At 44.3% G+C, this 25,110-nt stretch overlaps 2 protein-coding genes across 6 annotated transcripts in view; both read right to left on the reverse strand.

Moving 5' to 3' along the window:
- Positions 1-25,110, reverse strand: part of LOC111855334 (basement membrane-specific heparan sulfate proteoglycan core protein-like) — a 115,460-nt gene that overhangs the window by 65,771 nt on the left and 24,579 nt on the right. The window lies entirely within an intron of this gene.
- On the reverse strand, positions 636-18,343 carry mybpha (myosin binding protein Ha). Of its 5 annotated transcripts, none has more exons than XR_002840834.2 (14): positions 18,110-18,342; positions 17,275-17,334; positions 17,007-17,063; positions 16,747-16,881; positions 14,630-14,797; positions 12,172-12,260; positions 11,867-12,062; positions 11,236-11,375; positions 8,754-8,913; positions 7,780-7,916; positions 4,810-4,996; positions 4,221-4,274; positions 1,963-2,002; positions 636-977 (listed from the first exon to the last, which is right to left on the reverse strand). XR_002840834.2 is itself a non-coding variant. In XM_023834046.2 (13 exons), exons 1-12 carry the CDS (start codon positions 18,312-18,314, stop codon positions 4,243-4,245), a joined length of 1,566 nt encoding a protein of 521 aa, XP_023689814.1. In that variant the 5' UTR covers positions 18,315-18,343; the 3' UTR covers positions 636-977; positions 4,221-4,242. The 5 variants fall into 5 exon arrangements, 2 of the variants coding, with proteins under 2 accessions (XP_023689814.1, XP_023689813.1); XR_002840835.2 differs by having other exon boundaries at positions 636-982; XR_002840836.2 differs by lacking the exon at positions 17,275-17,334 and having other exon boundaries at positions 18,110-18,341.

Here is a 25,110-nt window from a genome sequence, read left to right on the forward strand (position 1 = left end):
GCAAAATATTTTGAGCATAGTGCATCTGTGTGTGCTCATGGATAACTGATGTATCATGTGAAACTGAAATATTTATTTTACTATTCTGTTGTCTATTTTGCATCCTTATTTCCATTGCACATATTTATTTTTATTTATGTACTGTTTCGTCTTGTATGTCTTGTCTTTTATTGTACCACACCACTGTCTGTCTTGTGCTGCACTTCTTTGTCCTGTTCCCTTACTGCACTGCCGTCTGTCCTGCACTGCACTGCACTACACCACTGTCTGTCCTGTGCTGCACTTCTTTGTCCTGTTTCCTTACTGCACTGCTGTCTGTCCTGCACTGCACTGCTGTCTGTCCTGTACTGCACTGCTGTCTGTCCTGTCCTGTACTGCCGTCTGTCCTGCACTGCACTGCTGTCTGTCCTGTACTGCCGTCTGTCCTGTCCTGTACTGCACTGCTGTCTGTCCTGTACTGCATTGTACTGCCGTCTGTCCTGTCCTGTACAGCACTACTGTCTGCCCTATTGTCCCCCATGCAGCTGTCCCCTCCCTTGTCACAGTGGTATAAAATGTTTCTTGGAACACAAGACAAAAATTTGAAACTTGCAAAAAAGTACACTGATATATAGCACTTATAACATTTTAAAAACTTGTCAGAGAATCAAAATATACATTTTAATGAATAAATATCGAGGAGCTTCCATACAGTTATTATTATGCAGTATATGTTGATTTGCTCTTTTATTTGATTACAGACTTGTTCAGAGTTTTTCGGTACAGGACACAGTCAGGAAGAATTTTGTGCAATTCGGTATATTGTTACATTCTAACATTTATTGTACAAAACTGATGTATTTTTCACCCAAATGCGATCTGCGATGAGGTGTCATTTGAACCTTCTGAGACCCCATTGAACATGACACTCCTCAAGCACCCCCCCTCTCTCCCAAGATTATCACAGTGTTTCATTCCATCTTCATCCACCTTCACAACTGCTCTAGAAGATAAAGTCAGAGTTAAGTAAGTGTCCTAAGAATTACTTGGCATATTTTCTATACACAACAGTGCAATTTCATTCATGATAAATCCATTGTTTCAGAACACAAAAACTATATAGAAACTACAAAATAATCCTAAAACAACATAGTGAGACACCCTTAGTGAAACAAATAGAGGCCTGCTGTCAGTGAACAGGTTAATGTTTTAAATGGACTTAAATTGATTATTGTTAGTGAGGCCAATATGTCAGTGTCAACAAGATACAAACTAACCTCACTTTGTATGTATAATCTACAATTATGTTACAGTAGCTCTATCTGGCTATCAGTGTCAAGACGTTAAAATCAGCAATATAAAGTAATCCATACAAAAGGCTATCAAGAATACAAATGTTAACTAGTACAAATATTAATACTAGTTTAATAGGTCACTTCATAAAATATCTTTTCATTGGACAATTAGATGTCAAACGTTGTTAGTAGACACTGGATAATAGGCATATTCTATCTATAGCAGGGCTATTCAAATCACAGTCCTCAAGGGCTGAGTCCTGCTGATTCGCCAGCCAACTGTGAGGTGTGAAGCCTCTGACCAATCAGAATCAGAAATGATTAAACTAACTATCTGGGAGAACTGAAAACACGGCCTGGATTTGGAATTGAAGACCAGATTTGATGAACCCTGATCTATAGTACTTTCATCAAACAACAATGTTTATATATATATATATATAGGTTTTTCAACTCATTCAGCAACTGCAACCTTCACTATTTTTAAATAAGAGCCTTGGGAAATCCTGTTCATGCATCGATATGATTTTTTTTGTGCAGGTTATATATTAAACTCTGGCTAGACCATCCAACCACGACCAATCTCCTGTCCCAGCAAGTACCCCAGTGTCATGGCCGTCATACCGACAAATTACCAAGAATTCATTCATCGAGTGCTAGTTACGTGACCTGACAAGAACTTACTCACCCTTTTCAACAGCTCTGCTCCTGCTGGTCCTAATTTGAAACTGTAATACAGGTTTCAAGAACTTCATCAGAGGATGGACAGATATTACTACTGCATAATTTCACCACAAAATCTTTGACTTACAAATACTAAAAACAGTGAACTATATCACGTCTGAAGTATAATTACTGTGTAAATACAGTAATACACAGCTGGTTTTGTAAGTATTACAGCTGTGTAAAAAAATTGAGGCCACTCATATTAACCGTTGTTCTGCTGGCAGAGGCTACACTGAGTGGCAGGATTCTTCCAGGTTCAACATTTTTAAGACAGCAGTACAGAAGAATAATATGAAGCAGGAGACACTGGAAATGACCAGAAACCAGCCAGGTAAAAGGCGGAAGCGACTTTCTGATGGCAAAGATGACCAGTAACTTATCTAACTTATCGTAGGATGACATCAAGTATCCTATATATTACACACACACACACACACACACACCTTACGTTGTGGGGACCAAATGTCCCCACAATGTGATAAAAACCTGTCATTTTGACGTTGTGAGGACCATTTTTTCAGTTTTATAAAAATCTATGACTGCACTGAAAATTCCAAAAGTTTGATTACTTCTCGTTAAGGTTAGGTAGAGGTTAAAGTTCTCATAGTTGGGTACAGATCTGTGCGTGTGTGTGTGTGTGTGTGTGTGTGTGTGTGTGTGTGCATATGAGAAATACAAAATTATAGTATCTGCTCCCAGAATCCAATGCCCAAGGTCAGAACGTTAATGTCACATGCATTAAGTAAACATTATCATTATACTTAATTCCCAGTTCAAATAAAAGTGATGTTTAACTGGAAATACATTCCGTTCGTGTTAAGCAGGTCGCCGTTCCTACCACTACAGGGAAACATGTTCCGTATCTGAGGAAAACAGACCGCCAAAATCACAACAGACACCACCAAAAGTATTTGAGGTCTGTCAGTGTCCAGATATTTCAGTGTATTTAGGAGGCAAATTGAGTGTTTCAGAGGCGAACTCTCCAAATGCATGAGACGGGAGCTGCGACACTGCACTGCCTTCTGAGCCAGGGAAAAAAACCCTGCGATTTCCACCGCGGCAAACCAGGGGGCCCCCAGCTGTTGAGTCAGGGAAATGTGAAGAAGCAGCACAGATCCTATGGTCCACCTGGTGGAGGATGGGCGGGGGGGGTCATTTTTAGCCGACTGCCTTTCTGTGGAAGAGGCTGCGTGGCCTGAGTTTAGAAGCCCCCCGCATACACCACTCTTCTGATATACTCAGCTGTCCCGGTGTGTTGAGACTCCAACAGAAAAAGCAAATATGCGCCTTAAAGCATAAATCGTGGGGTTCTGAATGCTCATGGGCTCCATGTCACTAAAGCGATTCCCCCCAGGATCAGACAGCAATCACATCAGACTGACATTTGATTCCTAAACAGCTGATATTTACACAACAGCCATTGACCATACATTGTTTTGCACACTTCTCTTAAATTCATTTGTTTTTTTCGGGCTATCCATTACGTATTTACTGTTATCCTTTATATTTCTTTCTGTACTACTGGCAAAGAAATTTCTCCCACAGAGATCAATATATTTCCTTCTTATCTTAGATGGCAAGGAGGTTATGTGCAAGTTCCACAGAGATCAACTGATGAAATGTGTCTGTGAAATATAACCAGTTTGTTTTGGCATTTGTTATGTGTTTATACCTTTACTTTGAGGAGATGGCGGCCATGTTTGGTGACACATTGCTAGAAGGTACTGGGGGAAGAGCTATCCTTTGGCCACACCCCCAATTAGCACTCAACCAATGGGGGTTAAAGCTCAAGCACAATTGCTTGTACCTGCCGCACGTAAGCAAAAATATCAACCAAAAAGGACCCCCCCTCCATGCTGTTCCTGTGACATCATATTGCTGCTATCATATTGCTGCAGCATCACTGTAATATTGAGAACCTGTTATGCTGAGAACCTGTTATGTGTTGAGTAGGCATTTCAAGATGCACATGGGTTAAATCAGCAAGTCGGGTTGGTTACTGCATTACAGACATGAGGGCAACCTCTGTAATGTAATCTGGCATCATTAAAGGCATGAAGAGAACATGGTCACAGCTAATTTGTGGTGCTACGATGAATTTGCAAACCCATAATCAGAAGAAATGCCGAACTAAATACTGATGCTGGTTGATGTCCCTCAAAATTCTGTTAATGACCTTATCATTCCTCATACTAGGGTATCGGGTCCAGTTCCACCCACCTGCCTACATCAGGATGTGTCTCTATTTCTTCTCTGCATCTGGAAGCATAACCTCTGTTGAGAGAAAGTCAGTTTAGGAATTAAACAGATCAAACTTTCTCCAATGACATAATTTTTGGAAACAGTCCATCTGTGGCAGGACTTCCTCCATCCATCCATCCATCCATCCAGTTAGCATCACGAAAATCCAGAACTTATCAGCAGAAATCACAGGGAATAAAATCTCAAAGCGAAAAGTGACTGATTAAAAAAACACTGTCAAGGGCTGTATTTTCAAATACTGAGCACTATTTCAAAATTCTGGATGAAAAACTATTATGAATATAAAAGCTTAAAAACCAAACATTTTCAAGCTGATACAATTTACTGGATGGGTGAAGGGTCATGACCTCGTCACCCTCCCACACTTGCATGACCACCTGCCAGACGTCTATTTTGAATACATCCTAACAATCCTTCCTCCATTCCCCTGCTGATCTTCTCCACTCACTTGTCTTTGAGTTGACCGGCCACAGCGTGGCTCCCCACTCCTGCACATTCGGGTGTTGATTACATCAGCACGCCCCTCACCCCCAACCCACTGACTTACGCTTGACCTCCAGCTTGCAAGCCACTGAAGCTTCCCCATGGACGTTCTTGGCCCGGCAGGTGTAGACTCCACCGTCGAAGCTGCAGGGCTTGCGGATCTCCAGGGAGCACACTCCCTGGTTGTTGATTTGCCGGAACTTGGGGTCGTCGCCGATGATCATCTGGTTCTTCATCCATTCGATTTTGGGCTAGGAGGAGACGACAGGGTACTCACAGTGTACTCACACGTACACTGACAAGAGTATCATCAAAGACACTTGAGATATGGCTGCTTTGGCCGAATCACAGCAATGGTGCTACTACAGCAGCCCAGTGCTTCGAGAAGCGTGAGACAGCCGCTCGCTGGAGTTACACGGGGCAAGAAGAAGCCCAACGAGGCAGAACCTGGCAGACGCTTCGCTTCAGGAGATAAACAAAGCACTTCTTGGTATTCCTTGCCATCTCTGCCTGTTCTCTATGACAGGATCTATATCAAGTTTTGGCATGTGATCCAGCTCTCTTCAATGGACGCGTACATTTATATCTACATCTCTGCAAGGTTATTCCCAAGTAGCCGACTTGAGAGGCCGGTTGGCATGGGCACTCGCCTGGAACAAAAGACCTTGTCAGTGAGAGTTGGGCAATCCTGGTGGACGCAAGTGACCCAAATGTACCTGGTAGCCCCATTTCGGAGTTGGCAATTTATTTTTGTGGTGTAAGACACATAGGATCACACTTTAATGTGCTATTAGGGACAGGAAGTCAAACGTGTTAGTCTATGACCTACTTGCAGAGGCTTGAAAACCCCATTTTCCCTTCCTCACTACATTTTGCCAGCTGAGGATTTATTACAATTGACCATGTCAGAGCGGGTACAGCTCGGTTCTTGGTGAAAGTGGGAAAGTGCCATTAGATTGGCACTGGAGTGACAGCCACTCTGTCACCACCCTGGCGTAGAATACCACACTTTTCTGGAATTACAGAGCATCATTGGCATCATGTCACACTGTAATCTACATGTATGATCAAAATACGCAGTGGGCCAGCCTTGTCACATCAACCTCTGGCTGTGGAACCTCCATTACAAATACAACTGATGGCTTTTGGTGCAGAGATCCCCTCTCTGTCTTCCAAACTATGCATTTTGGTATATGCAGAATTTTATAGCAATTAAAAAAAAAAAAAACACATGCTGAAGTTCCTCAACAGAAGCAAGGAGTACAATGTTAGTAGACCCTTGTGAGATGAGTGCTGTAGAGAGCCAGTAGTATGGCATTTAGGCTGACTGCATGTATCTCGAACCCGAGGTCCTGGGGCCAGACACCACGGGCTGATGTGTCGGCCAAGGCAGCCGGGAGCAGGAGGCACTTGTCTCTGCTCTTATTTTTCCACTGAGCTTTTCTCGTTCATGGCTCTCAGCTGCCCAGATAAGCCACCCTCAGCATTCCTTGGCACAGGCCAAACGGTGATCTTGTGTGATCCTGCAGTGGAGCCTAAATAACTACAAAGTCTGCAGAAATAAAAACAGGTGTTCTCCCTCACTGACCAACCGCAGCCATAATAGCTACCCTGGTCCTTTAAGACACACACACACCATCCATCCAGCAAAGAACATTACCCTGTCACCACGCTGCAAAGAAAGTGATTGCTGCATCTATGTAAATCCATCCTTTTCATTTCAATAATTAAAATCAAACTACACACTGTAATGCTCCACATTTGCACAATATTTCCACAATATTGTCCTGTATTGTGCTGCTGTCTGTCCTGTATTGCACTGCTGTCTGTCCTGTATTGCACTGCTGTCTGTCCTGTACTGCACTGCTGTCTGTTCTGTACTGCACTGCTGTCTGTCCTGTATTGCACTGCTGTCTGTCCTGTATTGTGCTGCTGTCTGTCTTGTATTGCACTGCTGTCTGTCCTGTACTGCACAAGCTACCCTGGTCCTTTAAGACACACACACACCATCCATCCAGCAAAGAACATTACCCTGTCACCACGCTGCAAAGAAAGTGATTGCTGCATCTATGTAAATCCATCCTTTTCATTTCAATAATTAAAATCAAACTACACACTGTAATGCTCCACATTTGCACAATATTTCCACAATATTGTCCTGTATTGTGCTGCTGTCTGTCCTGCATTGCACTGCTGTCTGTCCTGTATTGCGCTGCTGTCTGTCCTGTATTGCACTGCTGTCTGTCCTGCATTGCGCTGCTGTCTGTCCTGTATTGCGCTGCTGTCTGTCCTGTACTGCACTGCGGTCTGTCCTGTATTGCACTGCTGTCTGTCCTGCATTGCACTGCGGTCTGTCCTGTATTGCACTGCTGTCTGTCCTGCATTGCACTGCTGTCTGTCCTGTACTGCACTGCTGTCTGTCCTGTATTGCACTGCTGTCTGTCCTGTACTGCACTGCTGTCTTTTCTGTACTGCACTGCTGTATGTCCTGTATTGCACTGCTGTATGTCCTGTATTGCACTGCTGTCTGTCCTGTACTGCACTGCTGTCTGTTCTGTACTGCACTGCTGTATGTCCTGTATTGCACTGCTGTCTGTCCTGTATTGCGCTGCTGTCTGTCTTGTATTGCACTGCTGTCTGTCCTGTACTGCACTGCGGTCTGTCCTGTATTGCACTGCTGTCTGTCCTGCATTGCACTGCGGTCTGTCCTGTATTGCACTGCTGTCTGTCCTGTATTGCACTGCGGTCTGTACTGTATTGCGCTGCTGTCTGTCTTGTATTGCACTGCTGTCTGTCCTGTATTGCGCTGCACCCCTCTCCTGCAACTGTGGCATAAGAATTTCACTATATTCCTCCAAACACATGTGACAATAATATAGCTGAGACAACAATGAAAATACTTTGACCTGCATAAATAAAACACAGTGCTCATCTTAAAAACACCATAATTTGTAAACTGTTGTTCAATCGGGGCAATGACCAGAAAGTGATCAGGGTTGGAGGATAATGAAGCAGTGGTTGCTGGGACATTTACCTTAGGGTATCCCCGCACGGAGCACAGCAGCTTAGTGGTATAGCCCACGGTGGCTGCTCTGTTGCTCAGGGCCGTGGTGAACTTGGGGGCTTCGGTGAAGTTGTGCTCCTGGTACTCTGGAGGCTTGTAGACGATACCTGCAGGTCACAAGAGGTCCATGATGGAGATCTGACAGCAATCTGAAGTGAAGGAGTACAGCAACTGCTTCTGTAGGTACATATAGCCGTGGAAAAAAATGAAGAGACTACTCTATGTTTTTAGACAAATCTGCATTTTAAAATCCTGGTTTAGTCCTGGTTCTGCCTCACACCTTTGAGTGTCCGCTACGGTTCCATGTGTGTGGAGTTTGCATGTTCTCCTCATGTCATCGTGAGCTTTCCTCCAGGTACTCCGGTTTCTCGACACAGCCCAAAAACATGCTGAAGTTAACTGGATTTACCAAATTGCCCATAGGTGTGCATGTGTGAGTGACTGGTGTGTGAGTGCGCCCTGCTATGGGTTGGTGCCCCATGCTGGGTTGTTCCCTGCCTTGCACCCGTAGCCTCCGGGATAGGCTCTGGACCCCCCCCCCCCCCCCCCCCCCCCCCCCGCGACCCTGAACAGGACAAGCGGGTACAGAAAATGAATGGGTATTTTACCATCAAATGAAAGTCATGTCAAAATACCTGTAAAAAAACCTGTCAAAGCAGCTGCGTGTGAATTACAGGACAGGAATCTTTCTAAATGTTTGCCTCGCTTTCGCAGTTAATGGAAATTATTGTTGGGACTGAATTCCCAACATGGGTTCTACACAGATATGAATGTGTCCGTGAAAGGCGTTGCTTCCTCGACAGCTCCGTCAGCTGGGGGGTTGGGTGAGCTAACACCACTAGTGTTTCCTTTTCCCAAACCAAAACATTTGGCTATTTCACGGCTCCATGCAGGATCTCTGGCCGCCAGCTGTCATGGGGGGAGGTCACAGAGGAACACTGCACCTGTTTTCTGGATGGTGGCGAACGCCTTCGTCACGGCGGCCTGCTCGCTCCTGCCGACCTTGTTCTCTGAGAAGACCCGGAAGGAGTACGAGTTTCCCATGACGAGGTCAGAGACGGTCGCGTTCAGTCTGTGGTAGTGCTCCAGAACGCTGAACCACTCCTGTAACAGAACAAAAACGGCCCAATGAATGTTCAAGGGAACATGTTCTGGAAAGACAAGGAAAGAGGAGACAAGGAACAGAGGGACGGCCAACCTCACATTAAACAGGGTTTATGGTAAGAAAAGCTTTTCAGAAATGTGAAAACACACGTGGGGAAGTGACTTTGCCAAGTAGTCCAAATAAACCACATGATCATCCAGGTAAGCGTCAGACTTATCAGCATTAGCTAAGATTAGAAAGGACAGCCAGGAATGTTCATTTACAATGAACAGGAATGGGATTTATAACTAGAGTGCGCTACGATCACGCCTTGATGGTGTTCTTGTACCCTGAGCAAAACCAGTATTGAAACTTAATCGTAACCAGGCAGAGTGGTAGGCAGAGTGCTACACTTAAATACACAGAAATATGATATTTCATTTCAAGGTTCTAGATTCCAGAGTTCATTGTCATATGTACAGTACACAGTCAGTCAGTTACAGTATGCAATGAAAATCTTACTCTGCACGTCCTTCTGGTCAATGATACACACAAATTAAACAAAAAACACAAATAAAAATTAAGATGCTTCAAAAAGACAATAAATATGAGTACAATTATGACAAAAAACACAAATACAATTCAGTGTAAACATATAGTGGAATGCAAACATAATGCAAATATTGACTGCTACAAAGGAGTAGGTAAGTAAGAGGTGGAAAACTGGCCAGTCCTACAGTATGTGCTGGGGTATAGTGCAACAGACAGAGAAGTCTGTGCAAGGGACCAGGTTGCTGTTAGGGTTTCCACCATCATCTCGTATAATACAAGACACAGCATGTTCCAATGCAGGATCATCCCGTATTATAAGGGACGGCTGGCAATCCTAGTCGTCACGCAAAGTCTGCAGAAGTCCTGGCGCGACACTAAGCACTGTGTGTCTGTGTGTCTTTGCATGCAGGCTAATCCACCGCCATGCCGACACTCCGTTGGCGCTGTCCAGCTATGTGCTCATTTTTTAGACAGTCGCTGGGTAATATTCTGCAACGCGTTTCTCCATTTCACCCCCCGGCGTCCAATGAGGAGGCCCGTCCAGCCCTGGCATCTGTTACCCGTCTCGGACACCCTTACAAGAGCAGAGAGGAGTCCTGCTGGCCATATAGAGCAGCGAGTCCAAGACCCTCCCCTGCATCTACCCGTCCTATACCAGGTTTAGACTTACAGACTTGGCAAGGGGCTAATTTAGGCCTCGGATCACCATGTGACAGCCACCCTCCCCCCTCCCACATACACCATTTATCACCAAGAAGTGTTCACAACCATCCAATCCTAACTGTCCCACTCTGCCATGCCAAACCTCTGTCAGTGCCCTGGGGAAAAGTAATCATTCACCCCCCTGCAATCCCATAATGCTGCTTTATGTGCTGAAACGGCGCCCCGATCATCGCAGACCCGAATGGGACAGAATCTCTGGCCCATCCTGTCTGTACCATCCCCTCTCTGCACGGAAGGAGTCGTGGGACAAAAAAGCTGCAGACCCAAATGTTTTGGTGAGTCAGCGTTCCCACACTCACACTCCTTGACGTCTTTGCACAAAGTTAATAATAAACACCCTGCTGGTACAAATGGTTTTACGTTACTGTCAGTTTTGCACATCCCAGTGTGCTTCTGGTCAAGTTACACTCCTTTTCAAAAGAACTTCCCAGGCCAGAAGATAAGTGCACTTTTCAGTAGAGAAGTTTGACAACAAACTAGGGAAGCTGAGCTTCACCCACACTTACCTGTTTCTTCACACTCGACACTTTATATCTGTACACTGTCACCTTATTTATTCCTATACATCCTGGGGCCTGTATCACAATGTGCTGGTTAGCTGGATAACTTGTCGGATGTAAACCATTTAAAATGCCCTTTATCTTCGTTCACTTACATTCAGCCCAGACCGTCTTAAATCTGACAATTAATCCATCTAAGCAAGAAATCCTGCTTCGTGATACAGGCCCTTTTTCTTTTGTTATTCATTGATTGTTTACTGTTTATTGTCATTTATTATTTATTGTTCCCATAACGATCCAAGCAATTTTTTTTTTCAGTTGTACAGTATGTACAATCGTGCAATTACAAGAATTCTGATTCAGAAATAATTTGTTTTTTAAATGAGCTATAAACCTCAGCTATTATCCTGTGTGAGACAATCCATTGACTTGTGTTTTCTGTTTAAATTGGCCTGTTGGATGTTGCACCAACACCAGACGCAGCCTTGGGTGTCCACAAAGAAAAAAACCTGAACAGCTGTAGAGAAGGAAATGGAAATTGATGAAATGAGCATGGAGTCAGCTTACCCCGGTCTTTTTGTCAGCCTTTTGCACGGTATACCCGGTGATTTCTGTATTCCCCTTGTCCTTGGGTGCAGTCCATTCCAAGGCAGCATTGAAGCCCCAGGTGTCCACAAGTTTGATACCGGTAGGAGGTCCAGGGAGCTCTGCAGGGGACCAAGGAGAGGCCAGACAATAGTAATACCACCCATCTACTGACCTACAATGGTAATTTACAGTCCTCACTTATAAAGAAAGGCATGGATATTGCTTGGTGAATTTTTTTCAGGTGAGGCCTAGGTAAGCATGGAAAGATCCGTAGCCAAAAATGGCAGACATGAAGGTGTGCAGTAAGATGCTTTAACATAGAACCTATTATTTAATATTTACGATTAATGATTAATGCTTTGCACAGCTTTAAAATGCGTACATCTGGATATGACCTAAACCGATTTAAAGGGCCACTTTATGATGGGCTGCACAACAGCTTGTGCCATCTTGGAATTAACACAGTGAGTCTTTTTAATGGCAGGTCAGCCCTTGAATAATTACAGTGTAGTTCAACACAGATCACCATAGCAACATTTATGGAAGATAATGGAAATGTAAGGAAACGCCACAGGCGCAGAAAGCACGACGCATCTCGAGCGGCACTCACCGACAATCTGGATGACGATCATGACCTTGTCCTCAAAACTCTCGACCTTAACGCACATTTCGTACTTGCCGGAGTCATCCCTCTCGGCCTTGCGGATGAACAAGATGCTATCCCTGTCGGTGTTGCGCACGCTGACCTTCTTTGGATCCACAGGTTGCCCTTCCTTGGTCCAGGTCACAGTGGGTTTGGGTTTACCCTGCAAAGGTGAACAGACCAGTGCTTTGGCCACTTCACACAGAATCAAGCAGAGCTAAGAGACACAGCCGGAGGTTGGCGTGCCAACGGTGAAGAGGACCCGTTCTTACGTGGAAGGGGATGACGAGGTTGACCTGCTCGCCAACTTTCTTGACAAACCTGGATCTCAAGAAGCGGGGCAGTCGGATCTTTGGGCGATCTGCGAACGACAGGGAGAACAGAGCTCCGCACATGGGAAATGCACTAGGAGGAATGCAACATACACACTCTTAGGGAATCTCACTATTTCAACTGAAACCCAAAAGGGAGAAGAAATAAGCAACACTGCAGAACTCTGTATTACAAAGTATCATTTGCACAATAAATGTATCAAACACGTTTTTGTGTAACTTATTATCCCATACATACAAACCACAAAATTTATTTTTATTATTCTATTATTATATATGGGGAGACCAAGCTAGCATAAGCTTTATGTCCCAAGTGCATGCAAAGTAGGAGGCCACATGCTAAGAATGACAGGTCCCTGACATCCTTAAATGGACAGGACTTCATGCTGCAGTCTCCGTGAAACACATGTCAAGGAGCTAAAATTAAACCAGGCACTCAGATGCTTTTTTTTATGCTGCCCCAGTACAAAAAAGATTTTGGTGTAAGGCGCATCTTTCAGTCTGAATCCGACGGGAGTTGGGGGGGTGGAATTACTGTGATGGCCACGATCTGTAAAGCTGGATAAAAAGGAGACCCCCCCCCAAGAATCAGAAGTGGGACAAAAAGCTTTGCTTAAGCTCCTTTTCTGGCTGAACACTCCTGGTTGGAGCACAAAACCTGCCCTGAAGAGCAGACAGCAGCACACTCCCCATGCTGGGAAAATGTCCACCTGACTCTGAGAAATGTCCTATCATGCTGTACCAGAGAAGCCAGTGTCATTCTGTCCTCATTCCAAGGATGGTTATGGAGGTAGCAGGATGCAAAGAAGTTGAACAGTTGGGTCTAAACAAAGCTGCCAAGGATATTCTTTGAACCCCCCCCCCTCAAGCCCATGTCGTCGGAATGCCTCCCTCTCACCCCCCACACTTGCTTCTATCAGTCTGCTTGGGGTATCAGTGCCTCGCCCCCCCCCACTCCACATTCCACCACAGGGACTTTAAACATCACGCACTCCTGCTCCCCTAATCCACGTTAATGGCTGCGCCTCCCAGCTATGTTCCAGCAATTCGCGGGTGAGTCCATCCTCTTCGACTCAGGAGGCTCCGGTTGCAGTTATCGCCGTGGCGACTTTCCATGATGTGCTTGACATCGACGGCTTTCATGGGCATCTCTTAGCATGCAATGTGTCAAAGGAAACCCATTTGGGATTCTGGTCTAAATGTTACTTTAAGTAGTAAATGTGGCCTAACACCCAATTCCCTGGCACAAGCCCAATAGCAATTCAGATAAATTAAGTAAATAAAGAGCCTTTCTTCAAGAAATTCTAGTTTCATTGTTCAGAGGAATTCCTTCTCTCTCGGTCATTTTCAATGACATGAGTGACTCATCTATGGTGCAAAAAAGTTTTCCTGTTCCAGATACAGATCTTAAAATCCTAAAAATATGAATCCAGTCACTAACGAAGATCCTCTACTCTGCTATGTTAACAAACAGATGATGATCACTTCAGGGAAAGAGGTCAAAATCCAGAAACATGTTTAGGAGAAAAGTGGGTTCAGCTTCAAAAGCCCGGGGGGAAATTAAGTGAAAGCAAATAATTAGCGAAATTCAGTGAACTGCCTGCATCACTGCTTGTAACGTAGCCTGATTAAATGTGCAGTTTACCTCAGACCCCTCAGAACAATGTGTAGCGTCTACACTGTCTATCTCCTGGAAGAACATGATTCCATTCCTCCATCTTCTAATCAAGTATGCTGGTCAGGGTCAAGTTGGGAGGGTGGTGGCTAAAGGCTATCTCAGATGCCATTGGGCACAGGACTGGGGTACACTGCACCCGCACAAGTCTGCAGTGGGGTGTGGGGTTTACCTTTTCAAAACTCACCCACACACACACTCACTCACATTCACACTTCATTTCAGAGACACCAATCACTGCGTCTTTGGACAAACGCACAGCAGGGGGTTAACACGTGAGCTCAATACCCAGTGTGAAGTAGGGCTCAGGCGCCCAGCCCTCGGAGGTGTGAGGGATCAGCCTGACCTCTGGCTCTGTCCGTGACACACTTCCCAGGCATTAGTGTTCATAATTCCCCTCCGATGATAGCCCATGTCAGCGCAAAGTGCAAAATTTACACAGGCAGCTGCGAAGCCCATCGAGGCGGGCACCTCTGGCAGCGGACCATCCACCTCCGCCTCCTAAATTTGACCCGGCCTGCCGGCAACCTGGTATCAGTTGAAAGTGACTTCACCGCCGCTTGGCACGGGAGCATTTACTTTATATACTAACATTTCAAAAATATACAACCTGATGAAGGGTTTCTGTCCTCCTGGTGCCCAACTAAAAAATAAAGTGCTGTATAACTATATCTGCCTGACAAACGTAACCACGGTGATGACTGACAGGTCCGGGCTACTCACCGACCACCTCACGCACCCGGATGGGCTCAGCCAGGGTACCAGGGGCGCTGGGGCCTCCCGCGTTGACCGCCTTCACGCGGATGTGCAGCAGATCCCCGGCGGTCAGATCCTTGATGACGTAGCGGTTTGTGACTACCAGCTCAGGGTTGGCCACCACCCAGTCGGAAGCTGCCAGGAAACACAGAGAAGTGAAAACTCAGTGGGACCCGTGAAGCATGACATGTGCGCGATGCCAGTCTGTCTGACCCTGGCAGTGATGCCAATCAGTCTTACAACGTAGCACTTAAGCCTCCCAAGAGAGGGGCTTTTAACTTGACTTGAGCCCAAGTGCACTTGCACAATCCAACAGCAGCCAATTCTATAAATTCTACACAGTTCTGTAACTGGATCCAATGCTAAACGAAATACATTCCACACCATTTTACATAATAAGCAATAAATGAGGGATATAATCTAAACATAAAATAATGTCATTAAACAGGGACCAAACACCCATAATCACATACCATAAAAATCTCTCCTAGGCCTAATTCGATCAGGGTTATTACAGTAATTAGCATTAATACCAGTGATCTTTGAAAGATGGGCTTCTCATATAACAAGGAAACGTCAAGAATCAACTGCTCATGACATACCCAGCTGGGGCGGATTAAGCCCTCACTGAACACTAGGCAGGCAATATTTTTGGGCCCCTCCCATCAACATACTGATTTTTTCTGCCAGCACATACGCAGTTTAATTGACTGGGTCTCCTTGTGCCGACTGGCAGCTGATTCGCTTGCCTACGCCTGAATCGAGCCCTTCAACCAACCAGAGGCATTTCTCAGCCAATCAAAGACCTGAGTGACTAGCTTTTTTATGCATTATGGGAGATTAGGTGACACAGGCGCTGAATCTCAATATGCGTACGTGACCGTACGTATGTTCTCCTGTACGCGTGTTATGTCATCTTCCATTGCCGAAGACCAGTTCCAGTTCTAAGATCACAAGAGCAGAGGACAGTAGAAAACCCGGATGTCTTGCTCTGCCCCAAATATCAGGAATGGATCGGGTGCATCCTTGCCAACTGAGAACATTCCCATGATTCATTGTGTGCCGTTGTGATGGTGGAGGATGAAGGCATGAACCATAACTGTACCACCTTAATTGGAGTTACCTTAATCAGATTAACGTTTCTGTTGTTCCTCTCAGAGAGTATTTTCCCGCTGTTTTTCACTTTTTTGCCTCGTGAAACTGCTGAACTGGAATGGTTAACACCCCTGTATAGTGTTTGTGCAGAGCTGAAATAACTACGAATATTTTAAGTGTAAACTGTATTTGTGAAAGATGCACAAGTAATCATACCAGGAATAATTAGTCATTCGGACTGGACATTTCGACTATGTGTCATTTATTAAATACGATAAAAATTAAGGCCGGGGTCATCAGCTGGACATCAAGTATAATGGAACAGCAAGTACACATGTGTCTCAATCCACAATTGGTGCGTTCTCTTGTCCTCATGATCTTGCAAGATCATTCTTGGAAGGCAAGTTCTCAAGACCGGTCTTGCCAAGACCACCAGTACGGTCTTGGTGTTCTTGGTATTCGCCTGTTCTCTCAGGGGGTAGTGCTGTGGCATCACACCCGGGGGGGTTTGTGTATGTGTGAGTTGGTTCTCATGTCCTCCTAGTGTTTCCTCACACGTTCCAAAGACAGGATATTTTTGGTGGATCTCCATCTCTATATTGTCCTTCCCGTGAACATGCGTGTGCTTCCTTCTTCCATTTAGATTTGATTTATTTAGCTGACACTTTTTCCAAAGCAACGTGCATTTGAGGGAGCAGGGTCAGACAGTCCCTGCAGCAACTGGAGGTTAAAGGCCTCACTGAAGTGGCCAATGGTGACATCAATCTGCCAATCCTAGGATTTGAGCTGGTGACCTTCTGTTAACAGACACAGCATCCCATCCGGTGCCCAAAAACCTGCTTCCCCTCATCCAACACTGGATAAGTAACTCTGGGAAATGGAGTACCATGAGATCAGCCAGCGTTGGTCGTAAACAGGAGCTAAGGATCCAAGGTTTTCCTGGCTTTTCTGATTATAGTTACAATGCAGTATAAGGGCAAGGTACTTACTCTGGTCTTTACAGTATTCCACAGTGTACCCGTCCAGGCCAGAGTCCCCGAGATTCTCTGGTGTCTTCCATTTGATGGTGACGGACGTGTCATTGACGTCATCCACGTTCAAGTTCAGCGGTTCGCTTGTGGGAACTGCATTAAGCAACACAAGGCAGGTGGCATACAGCAGTAATACAGTTATACCTTTTCATTATACCTTTCATAGTTAACCGTCACATGGTGTCAAACAAGAACGTGATTTTTGAGTCCCACCTTACCTGCCGGAGGAGGAGGGGTCGGTGCTTTGGGTTGTTCTGGTGGAGGTGCTACAGGAGCTGCAGTTAATGGGTAAATGTGCATTTAAATTAGCGTCACACTTAGTAAAGGCGAGAAATGCAGTTACATTGCCACTATCCAATTAAAGATCCCGACTAATACAGAAAGGAGAAAAAAAAAGTTACAGGAGCAATGATTGGAGCTTCATTTCCTAATGAATATCGGTAGTATCCTGGATGCCCCACGTCCCATAAGAAAAAAGCGCTTTACCCTCTGCAGGCGCCTCGGAAGCGGCAGGAGCGGCGGCAGACGCGTCATCAGCAGCTGCAGCTGGTTTTAAATGTCACACATTCGGTTAGCGGAGAAGCGCAAGCATGTTAGACACGAGAGCTCAGAATGTCAATATAATACAGCAACTGACGATTAAGAGGCATCGGTATCCTATTACAGCGGGATGTTAAGCGTGACATCTCACAAGATGGAAGTTATACGTGGCAAATGTCAGGAGATTCAATTGTGACTCTCAAGCGAATATATAAGTATGTGAAAAAGTTTTATGAACTAATTAGCCTTCAGGACTGTCTGTAATGCGATATATGACTGTCTATAAAAACATTGAAAGCATCTTCTGGATTCAACACAAGTTTTATAGCTGGAACAGTTTTTTTCTGTATATGTGGATTGAGATGCTTTTTGCTGGATACAGTAAAAAAAATCGCATATTTTTGTGGAGCAAAATACACAAAATAGTTAGTGCCTCTAACATTAAAACTGCACAGACCTGCGGGGCTTACCTTTTCAAAACCAAGCAAGTACATTTTGCCGTAACTTTTATTTTTATATTTGTATTGCAAGTTATGTAGCATTCATTTTGTTTGGCTTCAGAATGACTGCTCATCATAAACACAATGCAAACCAACCCGAATATCTGTAAAAGTGCATTAGAATTTTTTTACTGTGTCTACATTTTATACATAAGAAATGTAATTACCATTAACCCGTCTTAGATTTTTAACAACGCCATCATCACCAATATTAATAATAATAATAACTTATCAAGTATGTTCACGCCGACAGTTTCTATCCTTGTGGAGTCCGCGGTTACCTTCTGCAGGCGCGGCCGGTGCCGCTTCCTCGGCTGCCGGCGCTGCCTCCACCGGTGCGGGAGCCGGCTCAGCCGGGGGCGCCTCGGCGGGGGGAGCGGGGGCAGGCGGCTCGGGGGCCGGGGCGGGCTCGCTGGGCTTCGCCTCGGCCTTGGGGGCTGCCTTCTTCAAGGGGGCTTTCTTGATGGGGGCTGGTTTGGCCGGCATGATGCTTGAGGAACCGAAGGGATGGCCAGACCTATGGATCAGGATCCCCAGGGAGCCCTGACATTTATACCGGCTGCATTTACGGCGACTCCTCCCCTCCGAAGTTTATAAATAGCAGCTTTCGCCTTTCCTTTCCTAACGTTTCCGTACTTTCTGAAGCGAATGTTCCCGTTAATGAGACTATATGCGCTGGGAGATCGTCATCGAGCCTGTATTAATCTGCGAACAGTCCGCTGTAATGTATGTATGGTTTGATCAGTAGTTATTCACTGAATGTATGACCTAACTCAAGTTGCGTCTGTAGTAATCTGCTGTATTCAGTCTTCAAGGTTTGTCCCACTTTCTTCGATGTATTTCAATTATAAACCCCAATTTTATTTAAAAAAAAAAAAAGACTGTAAGATTTAAACTGTTATAGAGACGTTTTAACTGACTGTCATGTCAGATTTAAGATTAATTTTGGAAAAAATGGGTACATTCTGCAATTGTTAATCTTATATCTTCTGTTAATATTTAATAGCACTCGTGCAGGGCAGGTTGGAGATTAATGCTGAAATGTACATACATCTTTACCGATTGCCTCTCCATCCTCACTCGTTCAGGTGCAGGGCTATTGTCGCCCTCTGCTGAACAGCTGGTGAAATACATCCGCGGATCCGTCCAGTTTCAATACATAGTACTCCCCAATGGGACGATACATAGGGTTTTCAGGTCGGTCCGCCACTGCCGCTGCACACACTTTCTCCTTAAGATGGTAACAGAAAAAGTGTTTAACGGATATTTTTCTAATTTTTGCAACTGGAAATGATTTAATTTTGAGGCAGATCACCCAGAAACCTGAAGCAGAGTTACATAGTGATAGCAAAGAGAACTCGGACACTCAATCCCGTTAGTGCGAAGACTCAGAAAGTATTTGATGGATCTTTTTCAAACTTTGGAGAAACTTTATATGGGTGAAGATCCAGGCATCTTTCAAAAGAGTAGGTGGTACCCTAATGTCCTGGTTCAAACTGCGGCCTTTTCTTTTATGACCTCAGAAGAGTCAGGACCTTGATATTTCATCTCATCCACCATTTGGCACCATTTTTACAGCACAGTGTCCCCATCACTGCACTGGGGGATTGGAATTCATACAGATCACAGGATGGGCTAACTGTTGGCCACACCACCTACTCTTTCAGCACAGTACATACTTTATGTACTCAAGGGCCCTTGTAAAGTGCTGGGCCCCGTGAACATGCTGGGGCATCCATAACCCTTCATAGCCCTACCTAACCCTACATAGCCCTACTACCCTGGTGTTATACTTCTTCTGCCCAGGTTGAGTCCACCTTTGAGTGGATGGTCACCGGCCTGCTTCCCACCATCAACACTGGGTAACTCCGCAGACCTGGTGGGCTTCCTGCTGTTAAGCGACTCCTTCTGACCGCTGACTTGGTCTCTCATTTTATAACATTTGCCAAAAGCACTCTAAAAAACACGTTAACATATTAACAATGAAAGAAATACCACCATAGCACTTTCTGAATGCAATTACAATCTAATCTACAGAGACATCTTTGTAGTGCAAACCTGTCCCAATCGCTCCTCCCTACAGTGACATTTTGAAGTATTGGAATTGTTCACTATGTCAGTCACTTCTGATCTTGTTTGAGTCCTGGGCTGCTGAGTAAAAGCCATGATTTGTTAAAACACGCACCAATAGTTAACTAATCCAGACAAAGCTGAGCTTCCACTCCCTAGTCACTGAAGCAGTTCTTCAGGTAACTAGGTCCAACATTGTGATGTAACATTTAATTATTATTTTTTTTCATCTGGTGAGCAGTGATCATTGTTGACACACCACAGCACACAGTGCACAGCAACAAGATGTGTCCTCTGCATTTAACCCATATGTGACATCGTGACATAGCAGGGAGCTCAGGGTACCTCAGTGGTACCTTGCTGGTCAATTTGTCACATCACCGCATCGCAAATGAATTAATTTTGCTGGGAAATTTTAGCAAAACATAAAAGAAATAACTTTCGAAAGTATTCATCTTTTCTGAAATGAACGATCCTACATACTCTTACTGTAAGATGTCGATGCCCAATAGAGCAAAATAAACAGTATTACACTAATATTACGCAATATCCAAACATAGCCAACTCACATACAGTACTTCAAGATCCAAATATGAGAGGGAAACATTCTTTCCTGAAATCCAGGATAGTTGGTTCCCCCTGCAATGAACGAAGGCAGCAGCTCTGGGCCTCAATACTGATAATACTATTTTTAACAGCTTTCATCAAGTGCAGCCTTTTCTTAAATACAGTCATTATAGACATACTAGTAAAATAAACTGAGTCCATTAATAGGGCCGCTTGCCCTATGCAGGGGTGCGGGGATTCGGATCCCATCAAAGAAGTTGCAGGCACTGGGCAAAGATCCAGGACGTGGTGTCAATCCATCACAGGGCACACTCACACCATTCACACACACATTAACACCTACAGACACTTTAGCAACTTCAGTTCACTTCAGCATGTTGTTGGACTTTAGGGGTGAAGCAGATAACCTGAAGGAAACCCAGTTTTATATCCCATAAAATATTGCTTAAATGCAGTGTATTACCAGAACATTTGTTTTCACGTAAAACGAAAAAGTGCCGCAGTTCAAATCAATGTCTAACAAAGTATTTGGGAAAGCAGCAGCAGCAACATCAGCTTGATTAAAGGACACTCAGTGAAGCAAAACATTTCCTACTTCACTAATAGACTTCAATGTACTTCTCATCACATTTTATGTAGCAGTTGATTGGATAGTTATGGAATATGACGTGTTTTTAAACCCATGCAGTGAAGCAGTGCCTCTACTAGTATTTCCACTTATGTGTACTCTCGACCCAGAAATGATTGACACATGTCAGGAGGAGAGTTTAGCATCAAGCCAAATAATCTAATTTGTTCACCAGTATTACTTGCTGGTTTGTGAACAAGGCATTGATATAGGCTTACTGAAAGTGAAAGACGAAGGAGTTCTGTTTTAAAATAATTTGATTGGTAAATACTGATCTTGATGGTCTTGTGTATAGAATATAACAAGAAAGTTTATTTATTGTTCTGTTTTTTTATGTGCAAAAAGAATATTGAAGTGCAATTGTGCAATTAAGTCTTTTGGAAAATATCAGGATTAGTGTTGGCATCCATTCCATATATTAACATAATCATCCCATATTGAAAACATAATATGGTGAGTCCTGTTCGTGCATCAAAAGGAAATCATTAAAAAAATAAAAGTGTTAATAAAAGATTACAAATATGAACACTATATATCAGCTTTTCATCATTCTACATTCCCAAATCTTTATAGAAAGTAACTTTTTCATGTGAAAAACAGGATCAAGTGAATTTCATAATTTTTTTATTTTTATTTTTTAGTTTAAAACCAATTCTAAATTCGCAATGACACTTCTAAAGAATGAAAAGCTGTCTGTAGACTCTTCATGGTTACATTTACAGAGGATACTAATATATAAATAACTATCATCTGCTGGATGCAGTTCAGTACCCAAAATCATTTATACTGTAAAAATAGAAATAATATAGGTCCCAGAATATATCTATGAGGAATTCCTCTCTGTACTTTGACAGGTGTAGAACAACAAAAATACACATTGAGTTGTATCTGAAAGATAATGTTTAAAACTGGATTAAGAATTAACACAACAGTAATGTTAAGCCATGTAACTCACTCATATCTGAATCATCCCGTAATTAATTTCGGGTGGCATGGTGATGCAGTGGTTTGCAGTGATACTTCACACTGTGGTCGGAGGATCTGCGCTTCAAACACCATAGCCAGCAGAGTGATAATATGTTTGTTGGGCCTTAATCCCACCTGCTCAGGGGTATCAGATAGATATCCGACCCCAAGCTTCACTTTCATCTGTGTGTGTATCATCTTCAGTCTCAAATATAAGAATCATATACAGGTTGCGTCAAGGGACAAAGTCTCGCCCAGGTGGAGCAGCTGGGCCTGGTTGCAGAGCGTGGTCAGGGGGCAGAGATTGCTCTGGGGGTCAGAGCTTGGCCTGGGAGCGGACAGAACAGGGACCAGGGGCGGAGCTGGGCCCTGCTGACCCCTGGGTAGTGTAGCTCTGCTTTTTCCAGGGCAGCATGCAGGATGGGTCAATGTCATTTTCAGGGAAAACCATGGAAGTCTTCCTCTTCATTGCCTTAGCGGCTCCCAGGTTCCAAAGGAAACCTCTTGAGGTACTTGGAGACCCTGGAGGAAATGGGATGCAGGAAGAGCAGAGAGGGGGAGACCAGACCCCTCACGCCTCATTATACCAAGCAGCTCTCCAGGCCGTCCTCGCCAGCCCTGCCACAGCTGCTCTGGTCCTACCTTCTAGGAGCTTCTCCAGGCTTTCCTCCTTCTGTGATATTTCCTTGAAGAAGTGTCTCGGCTTGAAGAACCCTGGAGAAGGAAGAGAGGGATTCCTGCTAGTGCAGATCTCTGATCTAAGGAGGATCTCAAACATTCGATAGAACACGGCAACTTACATTAACATACAGTACCAGGAATGTGTTATGCTGCTGCAGGAGCGCTTGCTAGACGAGAGAGGAGTGGTGAGATGTAACCGGGAGCTTAGATGGCAGCTCTACATGTCTATCATCCCTGTGCCGCTCAGTCTACTAACCAGGAGTTCTGTCTGAATGTGCTGACTCACTGTCATGTGGTCGCAGCAGACCTCCAAGTCACATACTGCGTGGCTGCGGCTGGGGACACATTTAGCACATTCGGGTGCTGCTGATGCCATCAGGACATCCAGAGTTTTAAATCTCTCAACTATGTTGGCCAGTTTTATGTTGCTTGCCGGATGCGGTTCTGCAGGGTAGGGCGTGTTGCACTCTGGGCATCGCACTGCATCTAAGCTTATGGACTAAGTCTTGGTGATACATATAGATATCTATGACAAAAATTGTGATGACATGACAATGATTCTAAGACATGATTCGCAGTGGAGGACTCTAGCAAGGTCATCTCCAAGCTGATCACCGTCTTGCAAAAGTACGGACACAAGCACCTGTTTGTTAAACTTGCAGCGTTTTGAGCAGGCACTATTTTGGCCATCGGAGCCATCACGCAGGACCCCACGTTGTTTTTGTTTTTCTCTGTCTTTCTCTGTCTCACTCATGCACCCAGACCAGGCAATCTGTATCCTGCATCGCCATCTGTACACAGTGTGTATCCACTTACTCCTTCCTGCAATTAGTGTGTTTGCTGCTTTTATTATTTATATTTTTTATATTATGTTTTTTTTTTTAAAAAACTCTCTTCTCCTCTGTCTCTCTCTTTTGTAAAAATGACTCTGGGAGATACGCACATGAACTCCAATGTACTTGTACCTACCTGTAGCTGTGCAAATGGCAATAAAGATATCTACTATCTATCCTTTAGGTTAGTGTATATCTACTACAGTATCTATCCTTTAGGTTAGTGTATATCTACTACAGTATCTATCCTTTAGGTTAGTGTATATCTACTATCTATCCTTTAGGCTGGGGCAGAGTTAAAAGGCTGTAGTTCTCCCAAAGTATTGTTGGGTTTATGGTGTAGTTCTGCATGCATGCCGAGTAAGTATGCAGTTCATTTGTATCGCAACTATACTTTGTAACCAGAGTAAATGTTTATTGTAATGCGCTTGTGATCTAAAATTAGCATGTCGCAGCTAATCGCAGTACGCGTTTTGCTATATTAATGCTCCTCAGTTTAAGTGTATTATATGGTTATTTGCGTTTTGTGATGTAAATGTTTAATATCATTTAGTATCCATATTTGTTAAACGTATATAAATCTATGACACCTGTGAGTGGTAATAATATGTTAATTCCTATGTTTTAATTTCTGTTTCAGTAAACCACAATTACATAATCACCCAATGTGTATCTGGACTGCTTTGTGGGGTGGTATGTTGATTACCTATTAACCAGCTATATAATAACCTGGCAGAGGTATGCTTATAATCTCAGTGTTCTGATTGGACACCCTGTAAAGGTTGCCACCAGGTGAGAATCAGCATCCCTTATCTAAGCCAACACTCTTTTACAGTACGCCTGACATTCCAAGTCTTCCTGAAGGTCTATTGGGAAACCCTTCATTAAGTTGAGAGCAGGGGTTTACCTCTCTGATGGACAGTGGCTCCACAATAACAATTATGTTTGAGCAATGGTACCAGAGGTATTTAGGCCACGTTCCTCTCCATCCCATTTCCAGCCTTGCCATTTTGGGGTAGGGAGACTCAAGGTATCCTTACAGAGTTTATGTAGTCACCATGATAGTGTTCCTCAAAGATGGAGACTACTGCCAGACTAAGCCCATACTAGCCCTAGTGTACCCCAACCCACCAGGCCCCGATCACTGGCGTTACTCTGCCCCAATGTGTACTGCTGCCGTCTGACATGCAGCAGGGTGCCATTTCACTTTGGATAAAAACCGAGACCCTCAAAGAGCAAGGGCTCTATTATCAGACATACCTACAGAGCCGATGCAATGGTAGAAGTTAAGACTGAGACAAGTAACAGAGGTCAGCTGGAGCCTAGACCATGGAGGGGAACATGAAATCAGAGCCAGTGACTCATGCCCCTTTCAAGAGAGATTACATAGAATTGCATCTGCTGATGTTGATGACATCCAACTCACTTGCAGGAGCTGCTGGCCATTGGAGTCATTAAGGCTTTAATCATCACTAGGAGGAAAAACGGGGAAATCAGAATGTGCATCAACTCATACACTGAATGCTCGTACCATCTT

This window comes from Paramormyrops kingsleyae, chromosome 18 (genome assembly GCF_048594095.1).
Source record: "Paramormyrops kingsleyae isolate MSU_618 chromosome 18, PKINGS_0.4, whole genome shotgun sequence".
In the NCBI taxonomy this organism is placed as follows: Eukaryota; Metazoa; Chordata; class Actinopteri; order Osteoglossiformes; family Mormyridae; genus Paramormyrops; species Paramormyrops kingsleyae.

Excerpts from the sequence above, each read along its gene's own strand:
- mybpha (XM_023834046.2), bottom strand. The coding sequence starts at position 18,314 with ATGCCGGCCAAACCAGCCCCCATCAAGAAAGCCCCCTTGAAGAAGGCA. Across the intron at positions 17,335-18,109 it reads ACCGGCCGCGCCTGCAGAAG|CTGCAGCTGCTGATGACGCG; the intron begins GTAACCGCGGAC and ends ATTTAAAACCAG. Across the intron at positions 4,997-7,779 it reads CCGTGCGGGGATACCCTAAG|CCCAAAATCGAATGGATGAA; the intron begins GTAAATGTCCCA and ends GTCTCCTCCTAG.